Below are 21374 nucleotides of genomic sequence, written 5' to 3' on the forward strand. Positions count from 1 at the left end.
ACTGGTCTATGCAACACAAAATGAGGAAAAAGGTAAGCTGGAGACAATCCCGATATCAGCTTAAAGCAGATACAGGAAAATTTGAATAATACTCTTGCCTCCAAAGGCAGTCAATGAAGTAAACGATAATATGGACTAATAGGGAAAAATGCTTGAGTACCTGAATAAATTCATGTAAACCTTTCTGAGCTCCCCTGGGAGAATGGTATAGAAAATTGAATAAATTAAAAAAAAAAAAAAGTTGTTCTTTTTAAACCAAAAATCAATCGAATATCTGTATTCTAAATTATCCTTAATTTCCTTAGAATTTTTTTGGGCGCTCCTAAATAGATGATGTTACAATAGTCTGAAATAGATAAAACTAATATCTGCACCAATAGTCTGAACGATAAAGGATCAAAATATTTTTTTATGGTTCTTAATTTCCACAATGTAAAAAAGCATTTTTGTACCACTAAGTTCGTGTGTTCTGCTAGTGTTAAATATCAGTCTAGTGTGACTGCCAGAATTTTTATAGATTTAATAATTGGGTAGTCATGACTATTAAGATGAAGCAATGAGTTTATTTTGTCATTGGGACTAGCCAAGAACAGTTTGGTCTTTTCCGTATTGAGTTTCAGTTTGAAATTAATTGTCCACTGTTCTATCTGAGTCATAATAGAAGTTATGCATGTGCCAAAAATATTCAGTGTCTGTGACTGCATAGCTAACCAGGCTAGCAGGACTACATAAACAGCAATTCTAACTTTGTCTGAATATTGCTGCAGTTGCATAGCTATAAATAATGGCCTGAAGCTCATCACCCATCCCTCTTTTTTTTATATTACCCCATAACAAGTTCCAATACCCCCTCTTGCCTCCCTCAAGCACCATCTGATCCATTATTCTTTCTCCTTCTCCCTCCCCCCAAGCCCCAGTGGAATGCTCGGAACTTCATAACAGCCCTGGTGGTCTTTGAAGAAGAAGTGACACCACTCATTCCTACCTCTTTGAGCATGGCGGCACACGTGTACTAAGCAGCCGTAAGCGGCTAGCTTTCGCTCTAGGTGTGTAAAAAGTACATGAGAAATGACACATGATGCAAATTTCATTAAAATAGTTATTTCGTTTATTAATTGTTATAATGGACCTCAAAAGGTTAATTTTGCATCATCGGGAGGTCTTTATAGTTGCCAAACGCTGGCTTTCTGATAAAGATCTCAACTCGATAATTCATTGTTCCCCAATATATACCTTTTGTCCTGCATGACATCATTACTTGTCAGCCAATTCATTAACAGAGGCTGTCCTTAGATTTGGACAAAGGAAATTCCTTTACATATTTTTCACACTCAAAACAAATTTTTTAAGTCATATTTTTGTTTACATTCATTTCTGAATATACATAAACCCATTATTACATATCCAATATTCTTTTTTGTCCTTCTCAAAAAAGTATTTTAAGAGAACCTGTATTTGTTAAAAAGTGCTGAGAAGTTCTTGTCTCTCCCTGTCAGCACAGAAAAGGAGGAGGAGGGGTATTTCCCCCCTGCTCTGAACAACTGGCAGTTTCACTGACACACTTTCCTAAGTGTGGGCTACAAGTGCCCTCCCTTCCTATGCTGGAGACTGCTACAGCATTTCTGATTCTAACCATTTCCAGATGTTGCCTCCCAGGCTCCCTTTAAGTTTCTTTAGGTTGCAAATATATAAAATATTTTTTTCAAAACCCACTCTCATATTTAGTATACCTTCACACATCATTCATACATCATTCCTCCGTTCGGGGCCCCTTTCACACATCTAACACACTTAATACATGTTATGCTCCATTTTGGGATACATAATCTAATATGCTCTTCCTAACCAGCCTTAAGCACATCTGGTATCAATTAGACCCACGAGGCTTAAGGCGGGAAGCTGAACAAAGACAGACAAAGAAAAGCAGAGAACCAAGATGGAGTTCTCAATCCTTCTATGTCACAGGTGTCAAAGTCGGTCCTCGAGGGCCAGAATCCAGTCGGGTTTTCAGGATATCCCCAATGAATCTGCATGAGATCTATTTGCATGCACTGCTTTCAATGCATATTCATTGGGGAAATCCTGAAAACCCGACTGGATTCCGGCCCTCGAGGAGGGACTTTGACACCCCTGTTCTATGTATATACCTGATGTCCTCCATGATCTGGCTTAATAGCAAAATACATAAAGTGAATGTTATCATGCTTTTCCTTAATATTAATCTGTAGTGTGTTTTTCTGGCCTTGGCTACATCCATATTCAGATTTTTATTCACCAACTTTTCGTACACTTCTATTGGGCATGGCCATAACAACACATATGCTTGTATCTAACTAGAATTACCCAGAACCATACGATAAGCAGGCGCTTTTGTAGAAAAACTCCACAAAATACTGCACCATCATGTCCTGCACTGTTCATTCTATTAACGTACCATAGATATCGCCCCTACAGGCCACGAGCCATTACTGCTCACTCTTGAAATTCCTAAGTTAAAATAGTTGCTGTTATCTCGAGTTGTAGTCTATTTTACTACAATTAGTGCTGCATTACTACCGCTATAGGTCATTTGGGACATTTTTGTTTAGGAACCCTTAGGGGGCAGGAGTGTATGAGGTCAGTCTTGCTCCATGGACTACCAGGGCTAGTAGTTGGCCCAAGGAGGTCTGATGGAGCTCCAGAGAGGGGCAGAAAAGAGATCCGATGATGCTCATGGAGGTAGGAGGGGGCTAATATGGATGCCACTTATGCGGATCACTACCAATATTCAGCTGGGGACGTCCAAATAGGCAATTTTTGGAAAAAAGTTTTAGATGTTCCGTGGTGTTGAAAATGGTGAACAAAGTTGGCCATTCTAAGGTTGGACATCCCGGCAGTCAAGATGTCCAAATAGGCAATTTTTGGAAAAAAGTTTTAGATGTTCAGTGGTTTTGAAAATGGATGTTTCTCCGCCCCTTACTTTGGACGTCTTGCGGGAAACGTCCAAGTTGGACTTAAGACATCCTTTTTTAAAATGGCGTTTCACATTTACACGCCAATGATTCGATTGATAATTTGCTTGTTATTCAATTAAATTGCATATACTATTTAGGTACATGACCAAAATTATGGATGCAAGTTTTGGCATTTTTTATAGAATTAGGAGGATGGTGTCAGTTTGGAAAATATTTGTTTTCATAAAAACTAATCTGTCATATTCTTCTCTAGAAATTCCTAAAGACAAGTCTGAAAGAAAAGAAAAACTTGAAAAGAAAGCTTCACCTAAAGGTTTGCTTTTTAATAAAGGTTTTGTTTTTTTTAAAGATTGTCATTGCTCCTGCTGTTAATTCTGTTATAAGTACAGCATTAAGCTAGACTAGCTTCAATTGGCCTCTAGCCTTTAGAAGACACACCCAGCCTTGTTCAGTCTTCACCCACTGCAGTGCAGTGGCGTACTTAGGGTATGTGGCACCCGGGGCCCATCATTTTTTGACACCCCCCCCCCCATGTAAAAAAAATATTTTTTTTTTTTTTTTGCAATAACCATGAAATGGAATAAATGGTCAGAATAGAAACAGGCAGTGAAAATTTTCTTTTATTGAACCTCATATATGTAACCATTATTCCAAACATAACATAACATAAATTATGTCTAAATTGTCATGACATTAGAAGTACATATGGAGTAGTTGCAGGTGATGCTTGGGACAGTTCTGATTGTGTTAGTTCGGTTTTATGTGTTTTTTGAATAGAAGGGTTTTTATTTCTTTTTGAAGGTTTTGCAGTCTGTGGTTGATATCAATTGGTTGTAGAGTTGGGGGTCGAGTGTTGCAGCTTGAATGGCTAGGAGGTTGTCGAACAGTTTTTTTCTTTTGACGTTTTTGGTTGGAGGGTGTGTGAATGGTGCACAAGTTCTCCTATGTCTGTTTGAAGTGGATTGAATTATTTAGCTGAAGAAATTAGTTACCCCCCCATTCCACACACATTAATTCTCTTCCATTTTTGTTCCCATTATAAAAAACACTGATAAGTTCCCAGAAAAAAAAATACATTAAAATAAGAAGTGAAAACAAAGGCCCCTACAGATGAGAACATAACATAAGAATAGCCTAACTGGGTCAGACCAATGGTCCATCATGCCCAGTAGCCCATTCTCATGGTAGCCAATCCAGGACACTAATACCTGGTCAAAACCCAAAGAGTAGCAACATTCCATGCTACCGATCCAGGGCAAGCAGACACTTCCCCCATGTCTTAATAACAGATTATGGACTTTTCCTCCAGGAATTTGTCCAAATCTTTCTTAAAACCAGCTACACTATCTGCTTTTACCATAACTTCTGGCCACTTCATTTTTAAGTTTAGATCTTTCCTTTCAAACAGAGACCTTGCTAGATGTCAAATACAGCACAAGGTAACTTCACATGGACTTAGCTGTGCAGGAAATGTGAATCTCCTCATACACCCACCATATAGTGCAAAAATGTGCAAAGGTCTGTTTTTTTCTTTCGATCACTACATAGCCTAATGCCACACAAGCAGCGCTGTTACAAACATATTCTGTAGGTCAATGCTAAGGATAACAAAGTTTCCTTCCTTGGACCAGAAGGAGATAAACCACTGGAAGAGATCCCAAAACAACACCCAAAGACCCACTCAGTGTGTGAATCAGTTGAGTGGAGTGGACTAACTGGGGGGTGGAAATGGGCCCGGAGTTTGCTCAGCAGAATTTCCCAGACCACCTCTTCCTCTCAACACATTGACACGCTGCCACCATCACCACTAGGAACACCTCACTGGGTAGGCCAGCTATGCTATAAACTTTATAAAACACATTATTATATTTTCTTATAAAGCACATATTTTAACTGACCTCTCTGACATCCTCAGCCTTTCCATTCACAAAAATAGAAGGAAGAAAAGTTCCCATTTCCTGCTGTCTCATGTCCCCGGCCTATACAATATTTTTTTTCTGCAGACCCTTCAAAAGTCTGACCAAATCCTCGTTTCACTTGCATTATAAAGTACTGAGGATGCCATCTCTCCCCAATCCCAGGTCCTAAAGTCTAAGACAGTAGCGCAAACTAATGCTGCCAGATACAGGAAAAAAAATTTTTGATTCGATTCAGCCCTATTGAATTGGTTTTTCAATTCGATTTTCCTGCCCAGTTGGGTGATTTTTTTTCAAAACTCCTGGTGGGTTTTATAGCTTTTTCACCCCCTTTGGCTTCTCCTAACCACACTGGCGCTGTGGTGTAAATAAAATAAAGAAACAAAAAGGACTTTTCCTCTTTCTGTTAAATCCTAGCTCACGTTTGCAGTCCAACACCAGCTCTGGCAGGATACACATTTCAAATCTGACATGTTATAATCACAAAACAGAAAATAAAATTAATTTTTCTACCTTTTGTTGTCTGGTTATATTTCAAATTTTGTTGGTCCAAGGCTCTGGTTTTCTTCTGATAACTTGCTTGCCAGGGTCTCCTTCTTTCTGCATGCTAACCATCCATCTGCCAACTCTGTCCTCCCTTTCCATTTCCCTTCCCTTCCCAGGAAGTCTGGTATCTTTCCTTTTTTTCATCTCCCTCCACAGATCCACCTTTTCTTAAATACCCTTTCATCCGGCATCTCTCCCTCCTTCCCCACCATCCCAGAGTCCACCATCTCTCCGTTTCTTTTCCTAATTACCCTCCTATCCAGTATCTCTATCCCTCCTCCACACCATCCCTTGTGTCCAATTTCTCTCCCTTTCTGTTCCTTCCCTCCCTAACTCCCATGGTCCATCATCTCTCTCCCTCTCCTCTATTTTCAGACCCATTATTTCTTCCCCCCCCAAAGTTTGGCATATGCATGTCTCTTTGAACACCCCCTTCCCTCTGTGTACTTCTAAATCATGGTCCCCCCCCAAAGGCCTGTCCCCCCTTAAAGGTCTGCCTGTCCCACCTTGAAGGCCTGCACCCCCCTTGAAGGCCTGTCCCTTCCCCTTGTAGGCCTGTCCCCCCCTTGAAGGCCTGCCTGCCTGTCCCCCCCTTGAAGGTCTGCACCCCCCGAAGGCCTGCACCCCCCGAAGGCCTGTCCCCCACTTGAAGGCCTGTCCCACCCCCTTGTAGCTTCTCCCCCCCCTTGTAGGCCTGTCCCCCCTTGAAGGCCTGCCTGCCTGCCTTTCCCCCCTTGAAGGTCTGTCCCCCCTTGAAGGCCTGCACCCCCTTGAAGGCCTGCACCACCCCCTCGAAGGCCTGCACTCCCTTGAAGGTCTGCACCCCCCCCCCCGAAGGCCTGTCCCCCACTTGAAGGCTTGTACCACCCCCTTGTAGCTTCTCCCCCCCTTGTAGGCCTGTCCCCCCCTTGAAGGCCTGCCTGCCTGCCTTTCCCCCCCTTGAAGGCCTGCACCCCCTTGAAGGACTGCACCCCCCCCGAAGGCCTGCACTCCCTTGAAGGTCTGCACCCCCCCGAAGGCCTGTCCCCCCCTTGAAGGCCTGTCCCACCCCCTTGTAGGCCTGTCCCCCCCTTGTAGGCCTGTCCCCCCTTTAAGGCCTGCCTGCCTGCCTTTCCCCCCCTTGAAGGCCTGTCTCCCCCTTGAAGGCCTGCCCCCCCCTTGAAGGCCTGCACCCCCCCCTTGAAGGCCTGTCCCCCCCCCCTTGTAGGCCTGTCCCTCCCCTTGTAGGCCTGTCCCCCCCCTTGTAGGCCTGTCCCCCCCCTTGTAGGCCTGTCCCCCCCCTTGAAGGCCTGCCTGCCTTTCCCCCCCTTGAAGGCCTGTCTCCCCCTTGAAGGCCTGCACCCCCCTTGAAGGCCTGCACCCCCCCTTGAAGGCCTGTCCCCCCCCCTTGTAGGCCTGTCCCCCCCCTTGTAGGCCTGTCCCCCCCTTGAAGGCCTGCCTGCCTTTCCCCCCTTGAAGGCCTGCACCCCCTTGAAGGTCTGCACCCCCCCAAAGGCCTACACCCCCCCCCGAAGGCCTGCCCCCCCCTGAAGGCCTGCCTGCCCCCCTTGAAGGCCTGCCCCCCCCCGAAGGCCTGCACCCCCCTGAAGGCCTGCCTGCCCCCCTTGAAGGCCTGCCCCCCCCCCGAAGGCCTGTCCCCCCTTGAAGGGGCCTGCCCCTTGAAGGGGCCTGTCCCCCCTTGAAGGCCTGCCTGCCTGTCACCCCCTCCCCCTTGAAAGCCTGCTTGCCTGCCCGCCCGCCCCACCCTGAAGGCCTGATGCCCCGACCCACCCCGAAGGACCGCTCGCCCCCCTGGCCTCCCCGCACCACCTATGAACAGCCGCAGCAGGATCGCGAAGTCAGCGTCAGCATCCCTGCGCTGCTTCCTGCGCCACGGTCCCGCCCCTCAGAGGAGGGGCGGGATCGCGGCGCAGGAAGCAGCGCAGGGATGCTGACGCTGACTTCGCGATCCTGCTGCGGCTGTTCATAGGTGGTGCGGGGAGGCCAGGGGGGCGAGCGGTCCTTCGGGGTGGGTCGGGGCATCAGGCCTTCAGGGTGGGGCGGGATCGCGGCGCAGGAAGCAGCGCAGGGATGCTGACGCTGACTTCGCGATCCTGCTGCGGGCTGCTTCACAGATGGTGCAGGAAGGTCAGTGGGGCGAGCGGTCCTTCGGGGGTGGCGGGGGACTGAACGGCAAGGCCGGGAACACCCCCTTAGGGCTGGTACCCGGGGCGGCCCGCCCCCCCCGCCCCCCCCCCTAGGTACGCCACTGCTGCAGTGTAACATGGAATAAATTAGCATTAATGTCGCTTTAGGGAACTCTTTTCAAGGAGATATGTTTGTTCTTGACTTACCAATGGCAGGAGTAACTAATACTGAAGTAAATATTAACTTCCATAGTTAAATCTAGGACTATGTTTGAACATACATGAAAAATATTTCACATTCAATCTTAGAGTAATTCCATGGGGTGAAAATAAGGAGCAGTCACAACTGACTAACCCAGGAGCAAAACAAAGTGCAAGTTGAAACACTGACAGTAAATTATAGAATTTGTGAGACAACTTAAATCATAAACTAGATAAAGCACTCACAGTGGCAGTGCAATCTTAAATTTGTTCTGGAATTGAGATGAAAACACAGTTTGAGTTTATATAGTCTTTGATTGATTTACTGAAACTATCATCATGTGTGTCACTTCTGATGGTAGCTTTTGCACTGCAGACTCACTGAGACAATTTATATTTAGAAACACAAGGCTAAGAGACCAGCTCACTAAACTGAATTAATCCTGAATGAAGAGATAGACTTCATATGCAGGATTATTAGCTCAAAATGTCATAACTAATCTTCCATCGTGTTCTTTTGTAGCAACGCCTAAAGACAAACCTGAAAGGAAAGAAAAACCTGAAAAAAAAGTTTCACCCAAAGGTTTGTTTGCAATAAACTTGCTTTCACATATTCTGCTAATTCTGATCTAGTAGTACTGGGACTAGATTTGCTTCACATCAACATGGAGTGAGTGAGATTGTAAACTGCCCTGAAGGCTCCTCCTAGGCCGGGATAGAGAATCTTAAATAAACTTGGAAATATTATCTTTCTATCGGTGTCTTGACATTTCACATGCGCTAACATGGTTAGTGAGCGCTAAATCAGGTAGCACCCGTTGATGTAGTTTTGGTACAAGATTAGTGCTTACAAGATACTATTAATTTCAGTTGATCTTTTAGGAAGGTACTTTAAGATGGTGCCTAGTCTAAGCTTGTTTCAGAGGCCTATTTTAGGTCAGCTTTATAAGGACAAGCAAGGTCTGGCATGTTTACTTTTTTTCATCTCTATCCCCCCACAGCTGCAGCGATGGACCCCACAATCCACAGATTCACCATCTCTCCTTTTCTCAACTTCCCTTTAATCCAGCATCTCTCTTCTGTGTCCCTGTCCCTATTCTCCTCTCCAGTGGTGTCCCCCTTGTGTTCCTGTTCCTATGCTCCCTCCATGCCCAGCATCTTATCTGTTTCATGTCTCTCCCCATATCCAGCTTCTTCTTTCTATCTTCCTTACCTCCTGTATCCCCTTCCCCAGGTACAGGCTTTCTCCTACTATCTTTCCTGCCATCCTGCACCCTGCCCACTTATTTTGGAGCAGTATCTGTTCCTCTTGTACCCTTCCCCTTGTGGTCTTACATTTCTCTCTCCCTCTCTCCATTAGTTCAGCACCTCTCCTCTGCTTTTCTCCCTCTCTTTTTGGTTTGGTCTCTCTTTTCCCTTCACTTCACCCTAGGTCTTGCATCTCCCCTCCCCTCTCTTACTCCTTCCTCCTCCTCCCTCTGCACAGGCCTGCCTACCCGCCACGAAGGCACTCTTCCTCCTCCTCCATCTGCACTGGTCTGCCTTGCTGTCATGAAGGCCTGCTTCCCCTGAAAAAGCCTGCCCCCTCCCCGCTGCAAAGGCCTGCTCCCCCCGCAAGCCTGCATGTTCCCCCAGCTTCCCCACTTTTGCCTTAAGCTAATACAGCAGCCTGCAGGATTGCTGGTGCTATAGCGATTCCTGCAGCTGCTGTCATCCTCAGCGGCACGTTTCCTCTGCCGTGATCCTGACCCTGATGTCAGAGAAGGACCATAGCAGAGAGAGCGTGCCGCTGAGGACAACGGCAGCTGCAGGGATTGCTATAGCACTAGCGATCCTGCAGGCTGCCGTATTAGCTTAAGGTAAGAGCGGGGAAGCTGGGGAAACATGCAGGACTTTCTGACTGACCCAACCCCCTCAAGCAGGAGCGGCAGCGGACAGCCAGCAAGAGGCAGCGCTGCCACTCCTGCTTTAGGAAGGCACGGGTGGAAGGGTCGGTCATCGAATCGGGAGGCCAATTTTTTTTTTTAATTGAATCAATTCGAATTGTGAATCGGGCAGAACTAATAGGCGGCACTGCTGCGAGGGTAAACATGGCCTGGCATTACCATGGGCCATGTTTTGGGGTTTGTTTGAGGATATGAAGTTAATGGGGAGCTAGTTTTGGCACCGAATAGCTCCTTGGGAGTGTGAAATGCTATTGGGTGTTTGGGGTGTGATATGTATTGTACGGTTTTTGAAAAATTGTTGGAGAAAGTAATAAAGCTTCGGCCAAACTGATTATTCCACAAAGATTGTGTGGTGCATTTATTGGGTATAAAGGTGACGGAGTGTGAATGTTAATGTTAGGCATTCACAGTGGCAATGCAGCAATGTGAGCTTTAAATCTGTCCTGGAACTCAAAGGAAAGCATTATCATTTTGTTTCCTTACAAAATATTATACAGCATTCCACTAATTATAAAGTAAGGTTGCCAGACTTAACAAAGCATCTAAACTGAGATTGTAACGTGCCAGAAGTTCATTCAATGACTTATGTGATTAGTGTGTGAGTCTTTTTATAAGGTTGCTGTTTAAAACAATTTCATAACAAGAATTTGAATATATTAGCCAGATCAACAGCCATGTTCCTCAGCTTTGTGCCATGACAATTATAGTTTATAGTTTATTATTTATATTCTGCCTTTACACAAGGCAGATTATAACCAAATATACACAATTAAAATACCAAAATAAAACAAGCGTCAAAAACATTTAAATTGCCAGATCATAGAAAAAAACATCAACTATCATACTTCATCTTGCAAAACAAATGATGTTTTAACAATTTTTTTTACATTTACACAAATTGTTTTGTTGATTGATATATTCTGGAAGCTTGTTCCATTCAGCAGGTCCTGCACACAGGAAAGTACTAAATCTCATAGCCTGTAAGCATAATTCATATGAGTTGGAATAACCAAATTACAATGTGTAGCATAGCGCAATGTTCGAGGGGGGCACATAGGGCATCACTCAATCCTCTAGGTACACTTAGATAAACCAATAGTAACAGTTTATACTTCCCTCTGTACTCCATGGTCAGCCAATACAATGATACCAAATGTGAAGTAATATGTTCACTCGACTTTGGAACAACCTTCCACTTCGCTTAAGAAGTTCTGGTTCCCTACCCTTTTTTCGTAAGTCTCTGAAAACCATTCTGTTTACTAAACATTTTGGAAACTAATCTTTCTTGATAATTCTCTATATGCCATTATTGGCCTAAGTTAATCATTGTAAACCGAGTCAAGCTTTCCTGGATTGAAGTCTCTGCATACAAAACTAAGCATTAGATTAGATTAGAAGATGTCATTCTTAAATACACAATGTTACACTAATCCAAACCAGTTAATACAACAGATTGAAGAATTATTTTGTAGTCTAATGGAAGGGGAGGGACTTTGTGTACGAGCAAGCCCAATTGCTCCTGCCCAGTCCAGCACTTTCATTAAAATGGCAGCCCTAGTAGTAGGGTGAATCAAGCTTATTCTATAAAAGACAGTAGGCACCCAGCATAACCGGGAATGTACACGCATATGTCAGCCATAGAGTTTGTGCAAATGCTTCTGCCTAGATTCTAGAGATAGGTACAAGTTGAAATTAATAGTAGAACTCTCAGACTTCCTATAGAGTACAATACTCACTGTTTCAAACAAGCATCCTTTGGAAACTTGTTTTTATAAATAACTAATCTGATATTTTAATCTTTTCCAGTAACTCCCAAAGACAAACCTGAACGAAAAGAAACACCTGAAAAGAAAGCTTCACCCAAAGGTTTGTTTGTAATAATTTTTCATTTCATCTAGTCTCCACGCATCCTGTTCATTTTTATCTCAATCTCAGTCAGAGGTTGGGGAGTAAGACCAATGTAGGGCAGGCTTTTATGGTCTGAGTCCTGTAAATGGCAAAACCAGAGCAAGATCAAGGCTGGAGTGGACTTCAACATCAACTCCAGTAGTTGAGCAGACTTCTATAGTTTGTGCCCCAAAATTGGCAGAGACAGTGATTAAAGAAGAAATGGATCTTGTGCAGAGTGCCAAATTCAACTTTGGCCTTCTTGTTGGGCAGATTCATTTGTCAGTATCCGTTGTTTTTTTTCTGTGACCAAAGAAAGTACCTGCAGCTTTAAAAGACAGAGCTGAAGGTAACAGCACTGCATGCATGTCGAAAGAAAACAGCAATCCCAGAACACAACTGTATATGAACTGGAATGTTGTTCTGCACCAGTGGCGTACCTAGGGGGGGGCGGGGGGGGGGCGGGCCGCCCCGGGTACCAGCCCTAAGGGGGTGTTCCCGGCCTTGCCGTTCAGTCCCCCGCCACCCCCGAAGGACCGCTCGCCCCCCTGGCCTCCCCGCACCACCTATGAACAGCTGCAGCAGGATCGCGAAGTCAGCGTCAGCATCCCTGCGCTGCTTCCTACGACGCGATCCCGCCCCTCCTCTGACGTCAGAGGAGGGGCGGGACCGTGGCGCAGGAAGCAGCAGGGATCGCTGACGCTGACTTCGCGATCCTGCTGCGGCTGTTCATAGGTGGTGCGGGGAGGCCAGGGGGGCGAGCGGTCCTTCGGGGGTGGCGGGGGACTGAACGGCAAGGCCGGGAACACCCCCTTAGGGCTGGTACCCGACGCTGACTTCGCGATCCTGCTGCGGCTGTTCATAGGTGGTGCGGGGAGGCCAGGGGGGCGAGCGGTCCTTCGGGGTGGGTCGGGGCATCAGGCCTTCAGGGTGGGGCGGGCGGGCAGGCAAGCAGGCTTTCAAGGGGGAGGGGGTGACAGGCAGGCAGGCAGGCCTTCAAGGGGGGACAGGCCTTCGGGGGGGGGGGGTGCAGACATTCAAGGGGTGCAGGCCTTCAAGGGGGGCAGGCAGGCCTTCAGGGGGGTGCAGACCTTCGGGGGGGGGTGTAGGCCTTTGGGGGGGTGCAGACCTTCAAGGGGGTGCAGGCCTTCAAGGGGGGAAAGGCAGGCAGGCCTTCAAGGGGGGGACAGGCCTACAAGGGGGGGGGACAGGCCTACAAGGGGGGGGACAGGCCTACAAGGGGGGGGACAGGCCTTCAAGGGGGGGTGCAGGCCTTCAAGGGGGGTGCAGGCCTTCAAGGGGGGAAAGGCAGGCAGGCCTTCAAGGGGGGGACAGGCCTACAAGGGGGGGGGACAGGCCTACAAGGGGGGGACAGGCCTACAAGGGGGGGGACAGGCCTTCAAGGGGGGGGGCAGGCCTTCAAGGGGGGGTGCAGGCCTTCAAGGGGGGTGCAGGCCTTCAAGGGGGAGACAGGCCTTCAAGGGGGGGAAAGGCAGGCAGGCAGGCCTTAAAGGGGGGACAGGCCTACAAGGGGGTGGGACAGGCCTTCAAGGGGGGGACAGGCCTTCGGGGGGGTGCAGACCTTCAAGGGAGTGCAGGCCTTCGGGGGGGGGTGCAGTCCTTCAGGGGTGGGGTTTAGGCCTTCAGAGGGGGACAGACCTTCGGGTGGGAGGTAAAGTCCTTCGGGGGGTGCAGGTCTTCAGGGGTGGGGTGTAGCCCTTCGGAGGGGGGACAGACCTTCGGGGGAGGGGGGGTCCTGGTGTAAAAGTACACAGAGGGAGAGAGGGAAGGGGGGATTCAAAGATACATGCATATGCCAGACTTTGGGGGTTAGAAATAATGGGTCTAAAAACAGAGGAGTGGGAGAGAGATGGTGCATAATGGGATTTAGGGAGGGAAGGAACAGAAAGGGAGAGAACTTGGAAACAGGGGATGGTGTGGAGGGGGGATAGAGATACTGGATAGGAGGATAGTTGGGAACAGAAAGGGAGAGATGGTGGATCCTGGGGTGGTGGGGAGTTGAGAAAAGGTGAATCTGTGGATGGAGACAAAAAAAAGGAAAGATGCCAGATCTCCGGGAGAGGGAAGGGAAACGGAAGGGGAGAACAGAGATGGCAGACGGATGGTTAGCACGGAGAAAGGAGACCCTGGCAAGCAAGACAACAAGAGCCTGGGACCAACAAGATTTGAATATTGATCAGAGAACAAAAGGTAGAAAAAATAATTTTATTTTCTGTTTTGTGATTACAATATGTTAGATTTGAAAAGTGTACATGAGACAGCTTGAAATGGGAACTTTTCTATTTTTGTGAATGGCAAGGCTGAGTTCAGTTAAAATATATGCTTTATAAGAAAATATAATAATGTGTTTTATAAAGTTTATAAGCATTGCTGGCATACTCGGTGAGGTGTTCCTAGTGTTGGTGGTGGTGGTAGCATGTCAGTGTGTTGAGAGGAAGAGGTAGTCTGGGAAATTCTGCTGAGCAAACTCTGGGCCCATTTCCACCCCCAGTTAGTCCACTCCACTCAACTGGTTCACACACTGAGTGGGTCTTTGGGTGTTATTTCTGGGTAGTTGTTTTAGAATCTCTTCCAGTGGTTTGTCAGTATCTCCTTCTGGTCCAAGGAAGGAAACTTTGTCAACCTTAGCATTGACCTTCAGAATATGTTTGTAACAGCGCTGCTTGTGTGGCATTAGGCTATGTAGTGATCGAAAGAAAAAAACAGACCTTTGCACATTTTTGCACTATATGGTGGGTGTATGAGGAGATTCATTTCCTGCACAGTTAAGTCCATTTTTTCTACTGAATAATAGTATAGGTACAATGAAAGTAAATAGCAAAAATGTTTGAGTAGATAATTAAGGAAATCTTTTTCATATTGCTTGCTTATGGACTGGGAAAAAAGACTGTTCAAGCAAATGTCTCCAGAACTGCTTTAATGGAAAAATGTGATTTTTTTTTTTAAGTACTTTGTGAAATTTATTGTTGTTGTGAAATTTATTGTTATACTTTGTTTAAACTTAAAAAGCGGTGTCATTAACAGTGAATCTAATCGAAAAATCGATTCAACAGGGTGAATCGGATCGAATGAAATATTTTTCTCTGAATCGGGCAGCACTATTGGCTACCATGAGAATGGGCTACTGGGCATGATGGACCATTGGTGTGACCCAGTTAGGCTATTCTTATGTTATGTTCTCATCTGTAGGGGCCTTTGTTTTCACTTCTTATTTTAATGTATTTTTTTCCTGGGAACTTATCAGTGTTTTTTTATAATGGGAACAAAAATGGAAGAGAATTAATGTGTGTGGAATGGGGGGGGGTAACTAATTTCTTCAGCTAAATAATTCAATCCACTTCAAACAGACATAGGAAAACTCACGCACCATTCACACACCCTCCAACCAAAAACGTCAAAAGAAAAAAACTGTTCGACAACCTCCTAGCCATTCGAGCTGCAACACTTGACCCCCAACTCTACAACCTATTGACCTCGACCACAAACTACAAAACCTTAAAAAAAGAAATAAAAACCCTTCTATTAAAAAAACACATAAAACCAAACTAACATAATCAGAACTGTCCCAAGCATCACCTGCAACTACTCCATATGTACTTCTGATGTCATGACAATTCAGACATAATTTATGTTATGTTATGTTTGGAATAATGGTTACATAAATGAGGTTCAATAAAAGAAAATTTTCTGTGGGAGCATTTGTTGGAACTTCTGTTATCCTGATTTCTTCTATCTGTGGGCTTTCTTTAGCTAACCTACTTTTCGGGGGCTTTCCACTTCTGCAGCTGCCCTTTTCACGGTCCACTTTGCGCTTGCACTCTCTGGGGGGGGGGGGGTTGGGTCTGGGCTTGGTGGGGTAGGTGTGTCTGGTAGTTTTGTCTGGGTGGTGGCTGGGTGTTTCTTGGGTGCTTGTTGTGCGGATTGGTGTGTCTGGTGAGCGGTCTGGGTGTTGTTGCTTGTGGGGGTTTTTTTTCATTATAAAATATGGCTGAGGGTCTAGTCCGGCTTATTATTCTTGTGGGTTCTGGGGTGGGATTTGTTTGCTTGCCCCAAGTTTTGGCCTTTTGTTGTGTATTGCTATGCCTCTCATTGGCAATTTTCTCTTGGGAGAGGCTTGTTCATGCTTGTTGTTGCTGTTACTCTCATTCTGTGTTCTTTTTGATAATGTATAAGTTTCTGTACAGACCATGGTTGCTTGTCTGGACCTTTTGCCATTCTCAATAAAAATACTTTGGAAAAAAAAAAAAAAAAAAAAAAAAGAAAATTTTCACTGCCTGTTTCTATTCTGACCATTTATTCCATTTCATGGTTATTGCAAAAAAAAAAAAAAAAAAATTTTACATGAGGGGGGGGGGGGGGTGTCAAAAAATGATGGGCCCCGGGTGCCACATACCCTAGGTACGCCACTGTTCTGCACATAAATATTATGTAGCTTTGCACATATTTTATGTGCAAGAAATTTTAGTAAGGTTAATATTTATGCATGGAACATCATTCACAGATGTGTACTGGAACTTTTTTTTTTTTTTTAACAAGCACACAGAGGAGCCACACTTTGCTGCAGAACCTTTGTGTAACTGTATCCAGCAGATTTTCCCTGATTAGAGTTCAAATTCTGCGTATTTTGAATTTGCAACTCAAGTTTCAAGTTTATTAGGTGTTTATATGCTGCCTATCGGTTTATCTAAGCTAGTGGTCTCAAACTGGCAGCCCGGGGGCCACATGTGGCCCGCCAGGTACTATTTTGAGGCCTTCGGTATGTTTTTTCTTAATCACAAAAGTAAAATAAAAGTTTCTTGATCATATGTCTCTTTAGCTATAAATTGCAATATTATTATTAAGACTTAGCCATAAGGAAAAATTTATAAACTATAAAGAGTTTTACCTCATGCAAAGTTGTCATTTCTTAAATAAGACATTAACTATTTTTTTTCTGAGGCCCTCCAAGTACCTACAAATCCAAAATTTGACCCTGCAAAGGATTTGAGTTTGAGACCACTGATCTAAGTGGTTTTCATATCAGATACTCAAGTATTTTCCCTATTTGTCCCGGTGGGCTCACAATCTATCTAATGCACCTGGGGCTATGGAGGACTGAGTGACTTGCCCAGGGTCACAAGGAGCAACATGGGATTTAAACCCACAACCTCTGGGTGCTGAGGCTATAGCTCCAACCACTGCGCCACACACTCCTCCACTCATTAACTTTCTGCATTGCTGTAGAATATGTTCTCACTATTCTCACAGTAAATGCAACATGGTCACCTCACAAGCATGTTTTTTTCATTGGAAATGTTTAAAAAAAGTACAAAAGTCACCAAGAAACAGCAATTGGCATTTTACAATTTAAACATATAACTATACCCCATCTATGATCTGTCCAGATTCCATCTATGTTAAACCCCCATCTGGAAAATACATGCTTTTGTTAATTAAAGTTGTACTTTAAAAAAAAAAAATCCTAAGGCAGTGCCAGTCTGAAAGGAAGCTTTTAATTAGCTTTAATTGAATTTTATTGTTAACCAGCGTTTTTGTGTTTTCCTTATAGCGGTTCGCAATGAGCACTTTAAAGAAGCTGAAAAAGAGCTCATTGTGTGCCCAACGAGCAGTAAACGTGGTCGGCGTGTGCACGAAGTGATCCAGTCACTGTGAGGGGGAATCCTCGCCGGCTTCAAGTGCTGATGAGCAGGGTTCTCCTTTGCGCATGCACCTCTTGTCGGCTGTAGGCAGTGGGGAAGCCCAAGCTTCCCCTACCACCCATGATACTTCCCCACCTACTTCCCCAGCCAACGACAGTCAGAGAAATAAGGTTTCCCTTATTGCTGATAGTGCTGGGGACTCCCTTTTCACTACAGCAGTTGCTGTCTACAGTTCTACTTTAGCAGCTGGTTCTGTTCAGGCCTCTTTGCCGCTGGTTCTGTTCAGGCCTCGGGAGAGTTTTTGGCGGGCTATTCATTGGTTTGGGTGGGAAGCTCTGCCATTTTGCCTGTGGCCTCAGATGACCTCCCTCCTGTTTTAGAGAGACAGAAACAGGTCCAAGGCGTTTCACCTGCTACTGCAGCGAGTTCTTTGTTGCCGCCAGGAAGGGGGAGGGGAGGGTTGCCCCTGTTTTTGTTTTAGCCATGTACAAGGCTTACTTTCAGATGGCTAGATGTCTTGCTTCTTCCCTGGGGGGCCCTGGTCCTTCGAGGGGTCTTTGCCTTCGACACCTGCCTCCGTTCAGCTCCCCTTGGTGTCTGCTCCTGTCCAGTCCCCCCCCCCTGCCCATCTTTGTCCAAGCAGCTGCGGGTTTCTTGGGATGAGGATTTTTTTCTTTTCTGACATGGTTTTACCTGCTGAGGACTTGGATTTTTTGGTTGATCTTCCAGATCCTCTCGGAGGGATGGATAATACGGATAGTTGTTTCTCTGAGACACTAGTTGGCAAGGATGCTTCGGCCATGCACATTTTTCACTGGGAAGAGCTGCAGGAGCTTATTCTTCAGGTGTTTTCTGTTTTGCACTTTGAAGAGGAAGCTAAGAACCCCCCCTCATGTTGTGGACCCTCTACTTTGGGGGATCTGGTCCGCCTTCCGATCTTTTCCTATGCATCAGGATATATGGGATGTGGTGCAAGGACAGTGGAAGACTCCGGATGCGCCTTTCTGCTTGACATGGTCTATGGCCAGGCTCTACCCCATTCCTGATGGGGATAGGGATACCTTTAAGTTTCCTGTGGTTGATGCAGTGGTCTTGGCTATCACACATAGACATACCGTGTCTGTTGAAGGCAGTTCAGCCTTGCGAGACTTGCAGGACCGCATGATGGAGTCTCTCCTTAAGCAGAGTTTTGATGTGGCTGCCTTGGCTGTCCAGGCAGTGATTTGCGGCGGTCTCATATCCCAGGCTTGTTTCTGGTGGTCTGCACATGTTTTTGACCATGAGTCTGATGATTGGTCCTTGGTGGATCAGGAGGTGGCTAAAATTGAGCTCAGGGCTTCTTATCTTTCTGATGCCATGTACGATTTATTGTGGGCATCGGTCAAACCCATGGCCCTTAGAGTGGCTATTCATCGTGCCCTGTGGCTTCGGGGTTGTCAGCAGATGCGGCCTCTAAGGCTAAGCTCAGTAAGTTTCCCTTTTGGGGTTCCTTCCTTTTCATGGAGGAGTTGGATAAGCTGGTTCAGGCCCTGAGTGACTCTAAGGTGCCTCAACTTCCGAAGGCTGTTATAAGGGAAAACACCCTCCAGGGATTCAAGACAAAGCTAGACAAGTTCCTGCTGAACCAGAACTTACGCAGGTAGGGCTAGACTCAGTTAGGGCACTGGTATTTGATTTAAGGGCTGCCGCTGGAGTGGACTGCTGGGCACGATGGACCACTGGTCTGACCCAGCAGCGGCAATTCTTATGTTCTTAGGACCATCCTCACCAGGCGTCGCAGGGAGGTGCCAACCGTGGATGTCTGCGTGATTTTTGTTGGTATTGCCTTGGCCAGGGCTGTTTCTTTCCCTTCTAGAGAATTATTTTTTTCAGTGCATGCAGTCCCTTTGGGGAGCTTGCCGGGGGGAGTCATGACACCACCGGTGGCTCCAGTTCTGCACGTCCAGCCCAATGACTCAGTTTGGGTCCTTCCCACGGTTTCGGTAGGCGGACAGTTGAGGGATTATTTCAAGGGATGGGCCGAGATCACGACGGATCACTGGGTCCTGGAGGTGATTTGGGATGGCTATGCTCTCTTACCAGATCATTTCCTGTCTTCTCCCTGTCAGGTATCTTGGAAGAAGCGGGTGTTTTGTCAGACACTACAAAGGTTGCTGGACCTCAAAGCGGTGGTCCTAGTGCCTCCTCAGGAGATTCGCACCAGCAGGTACTCCATTTACTTCGTGGTGCCCAATAGTGCTGCCCGATTCATGATTCGAATCGGTTCACCGATTCACTTCGGTTGAATCGATTCAAATTGATTAAAAACAACAAAAAAAATCGGTTCACGATTTGGCTGACCCTCCCTCCTCGCCCCCTAAAGCAGGATCGGTAGCACTGCTCTTGCTGGCCGGCCGCTGCCGCACCTGCTTTAGAGGGCGAGGGGGGAGGGTCAGTCGTAAAGTGCTGCTATCCGGCTTCCCCTCCCTGGTGTCCGTTTCCCTCCCCTGGTGTTTGGCTTCCCTCCCTCTGGCCTCCCGCTTTACCCCCGGCCTCCCCGCACCATTTACCTGTGAGGAACAGCCTGCAGATAAGATCACGATGCTAGCGATCTTTCCACTGCTTCAAAGCTGTTTCCTCTGCGATCCTGCCTCTGACGTCAGAGGAGAGGTGGGACTTCGGCAGAGGAAACAGCTCCGAAGCAGTGGAAATATCGCTAGCATCACGATCTTATCTGCAGGTTGTTCCTCACAGGTAAATGGTGCGGGGAGGCCAGGGGGAACAAGCAGGCCTTCAGGGTAGGGGGTGGGACAGGCCTTCAGGGGAAACAGGCAGGCAGGCCTTTAAGGGGGGACAGGCCTTCAAGGGGGGGAGACAGGCCTTCAGGGGGAGGTGCAGGCCTTCAGGGGGGACAGAACTTCAAGGGGGGACAGCCAGGCAGGCCTTCGGGGGGATGCAGGCCTTCAAGGGGGGGACAGACCTTCAGGGGGAAGTGCAGGCCTTCAGGAGGGACAAACCTTCAGGGGGGCAGGTAGGCAGGCCTTCAGGGGGATGCAGGTCTTCGGGGGATGCAGGCCTTCAAGGGGGAGACAGGCCTTCAAGGGGGAGGACAGGCTTTCAAGGGTGGACAGGCAGGCCTTCAGGGGTGGGATGAAGGCCTTCAACGGGGAACAGGCCTTCAAGGGGGAGGACAGGATTTCAAGGGGGGACAGGCAGGCCTTCAGGGGTGGGATGCAGGCCTTTAAGGGGGGAAGCCTTCAAGGAGGAAGCAGGCCTTCAGGGATGGTGGCACATGCGTTCAGAGGGGACAGGCAGGCCTTTAGGGGTGGGGCAGGCCTTCAGAGGGAGATGCAGCCCTTCAGGGGGGATAGACCTTCAGGGGAGAGGCCCTGGTGTAGAAGTACACGGAGGGAGGGAGGAAAGGGGGGTTCAAAGTGACATGCATATGCCTTACTTTGGGGGGAGAAGAATTAATGGGTCTGAACATAGAGGAGATGGAGATAGATGATGGACAATGGGATTTAGGGAGGGAAGTAACAGAAAGGGAGAGAAGTTGGATACAAGGGATTGTGTGGAGGGGGGATAGAGATACTGGATAGGAGAGTAGTTGGGAAAAGAAAAGGAGAGATGGTGAACCCTGGGGTGGTGAGGAAGGAGGGAGAGATGCTGGATGAAAGGGTAGTTAAGAAAAGGTGGATCTGCGAAGGGAGATGAAAAAAAGGAAAGATGCCGGACCTCCTGGGGAGGGAAGAGAAACGGAAGGGGAGAACAGAGATGGCAGATGGATGGTTAGCATGGAGAAAGAAGAAATAAGGAGAGCCTGATCAGAAGACAACCAGACCAACATGGGACCAACATGATTTGAAAAATGACTAGACAACATAAGGTAGGAGAAATCATTTTATTTTCTGTTTTATGATTACAATATGTCAGATTTGAAACTCGTAGCCTACCAGAGCTGGTGTTAGACCGCAAACGTGAGCTAGGATTTAACAGAGAGAGGAAAAGTCTTTTTTGTTTGTTTATTTTGTTTACACCACAGCACCAGTGTGGTTAGGAGAAGGCAAAGGGGGTGAAGAGGCTATAAAATAAACCCACCAGGATGTTTGAAAAAAAAAATAAAAACCCACCCAATTGGGCAAGAAAATCGAATCGAATC

At 46.7% G+C, this 21374-nt stretch overlaps 1 protein-coding gene across 46 annotated transcripts in view; it reads left to right on the top strand.

Annotated features, from left to right (window-relative positions):
• Positions 1 to 21374, top strand: part of TRDN (triadin) — a 597259-nt gene that overhangs the window by 209148 nt on the left and 366737 nt on the right. For 44 of the 46 annotated variants that reach the window (XM_033935829.1, XM_033935830.1, XM_033935836.1 and 41 more), the window contains 3 exons: positions 3208 to 3267; positions 8267 to 8326; positions 11496 to 11555. In XM_033935829.1, coding sequence (XP_033791720.1) covers positions 3208 to 3267; positions 8267 to 8326; positions 11496 to 11555 — 180 coding nt within the window. The remainder of the gene's footprint in view (positions 1 to 3207; positions 3268 to 8266; positions 8327 to 11495; positions 11556 to 21374) is intronic. The other 2 variants (XM_033935822.1, XM_033935837.1) reach the window with 1 other exon arrangement.

This window comes from Geotrypetes seraphini, chromosome 3 (genome assembly GCF_902459505.1).
Source record: "Geotrypetes seraphini chromosome 3, aGeoSer1.1, whole genome shotgun sequence".
In the NCBI taxonomy this organism is placed as follows: Eukaryota; Metazoa; Chordata; class Amphibia; order Gymnophiona; family Dermophiidae; genus Geotrypetes; species Geotrypetes seraphini.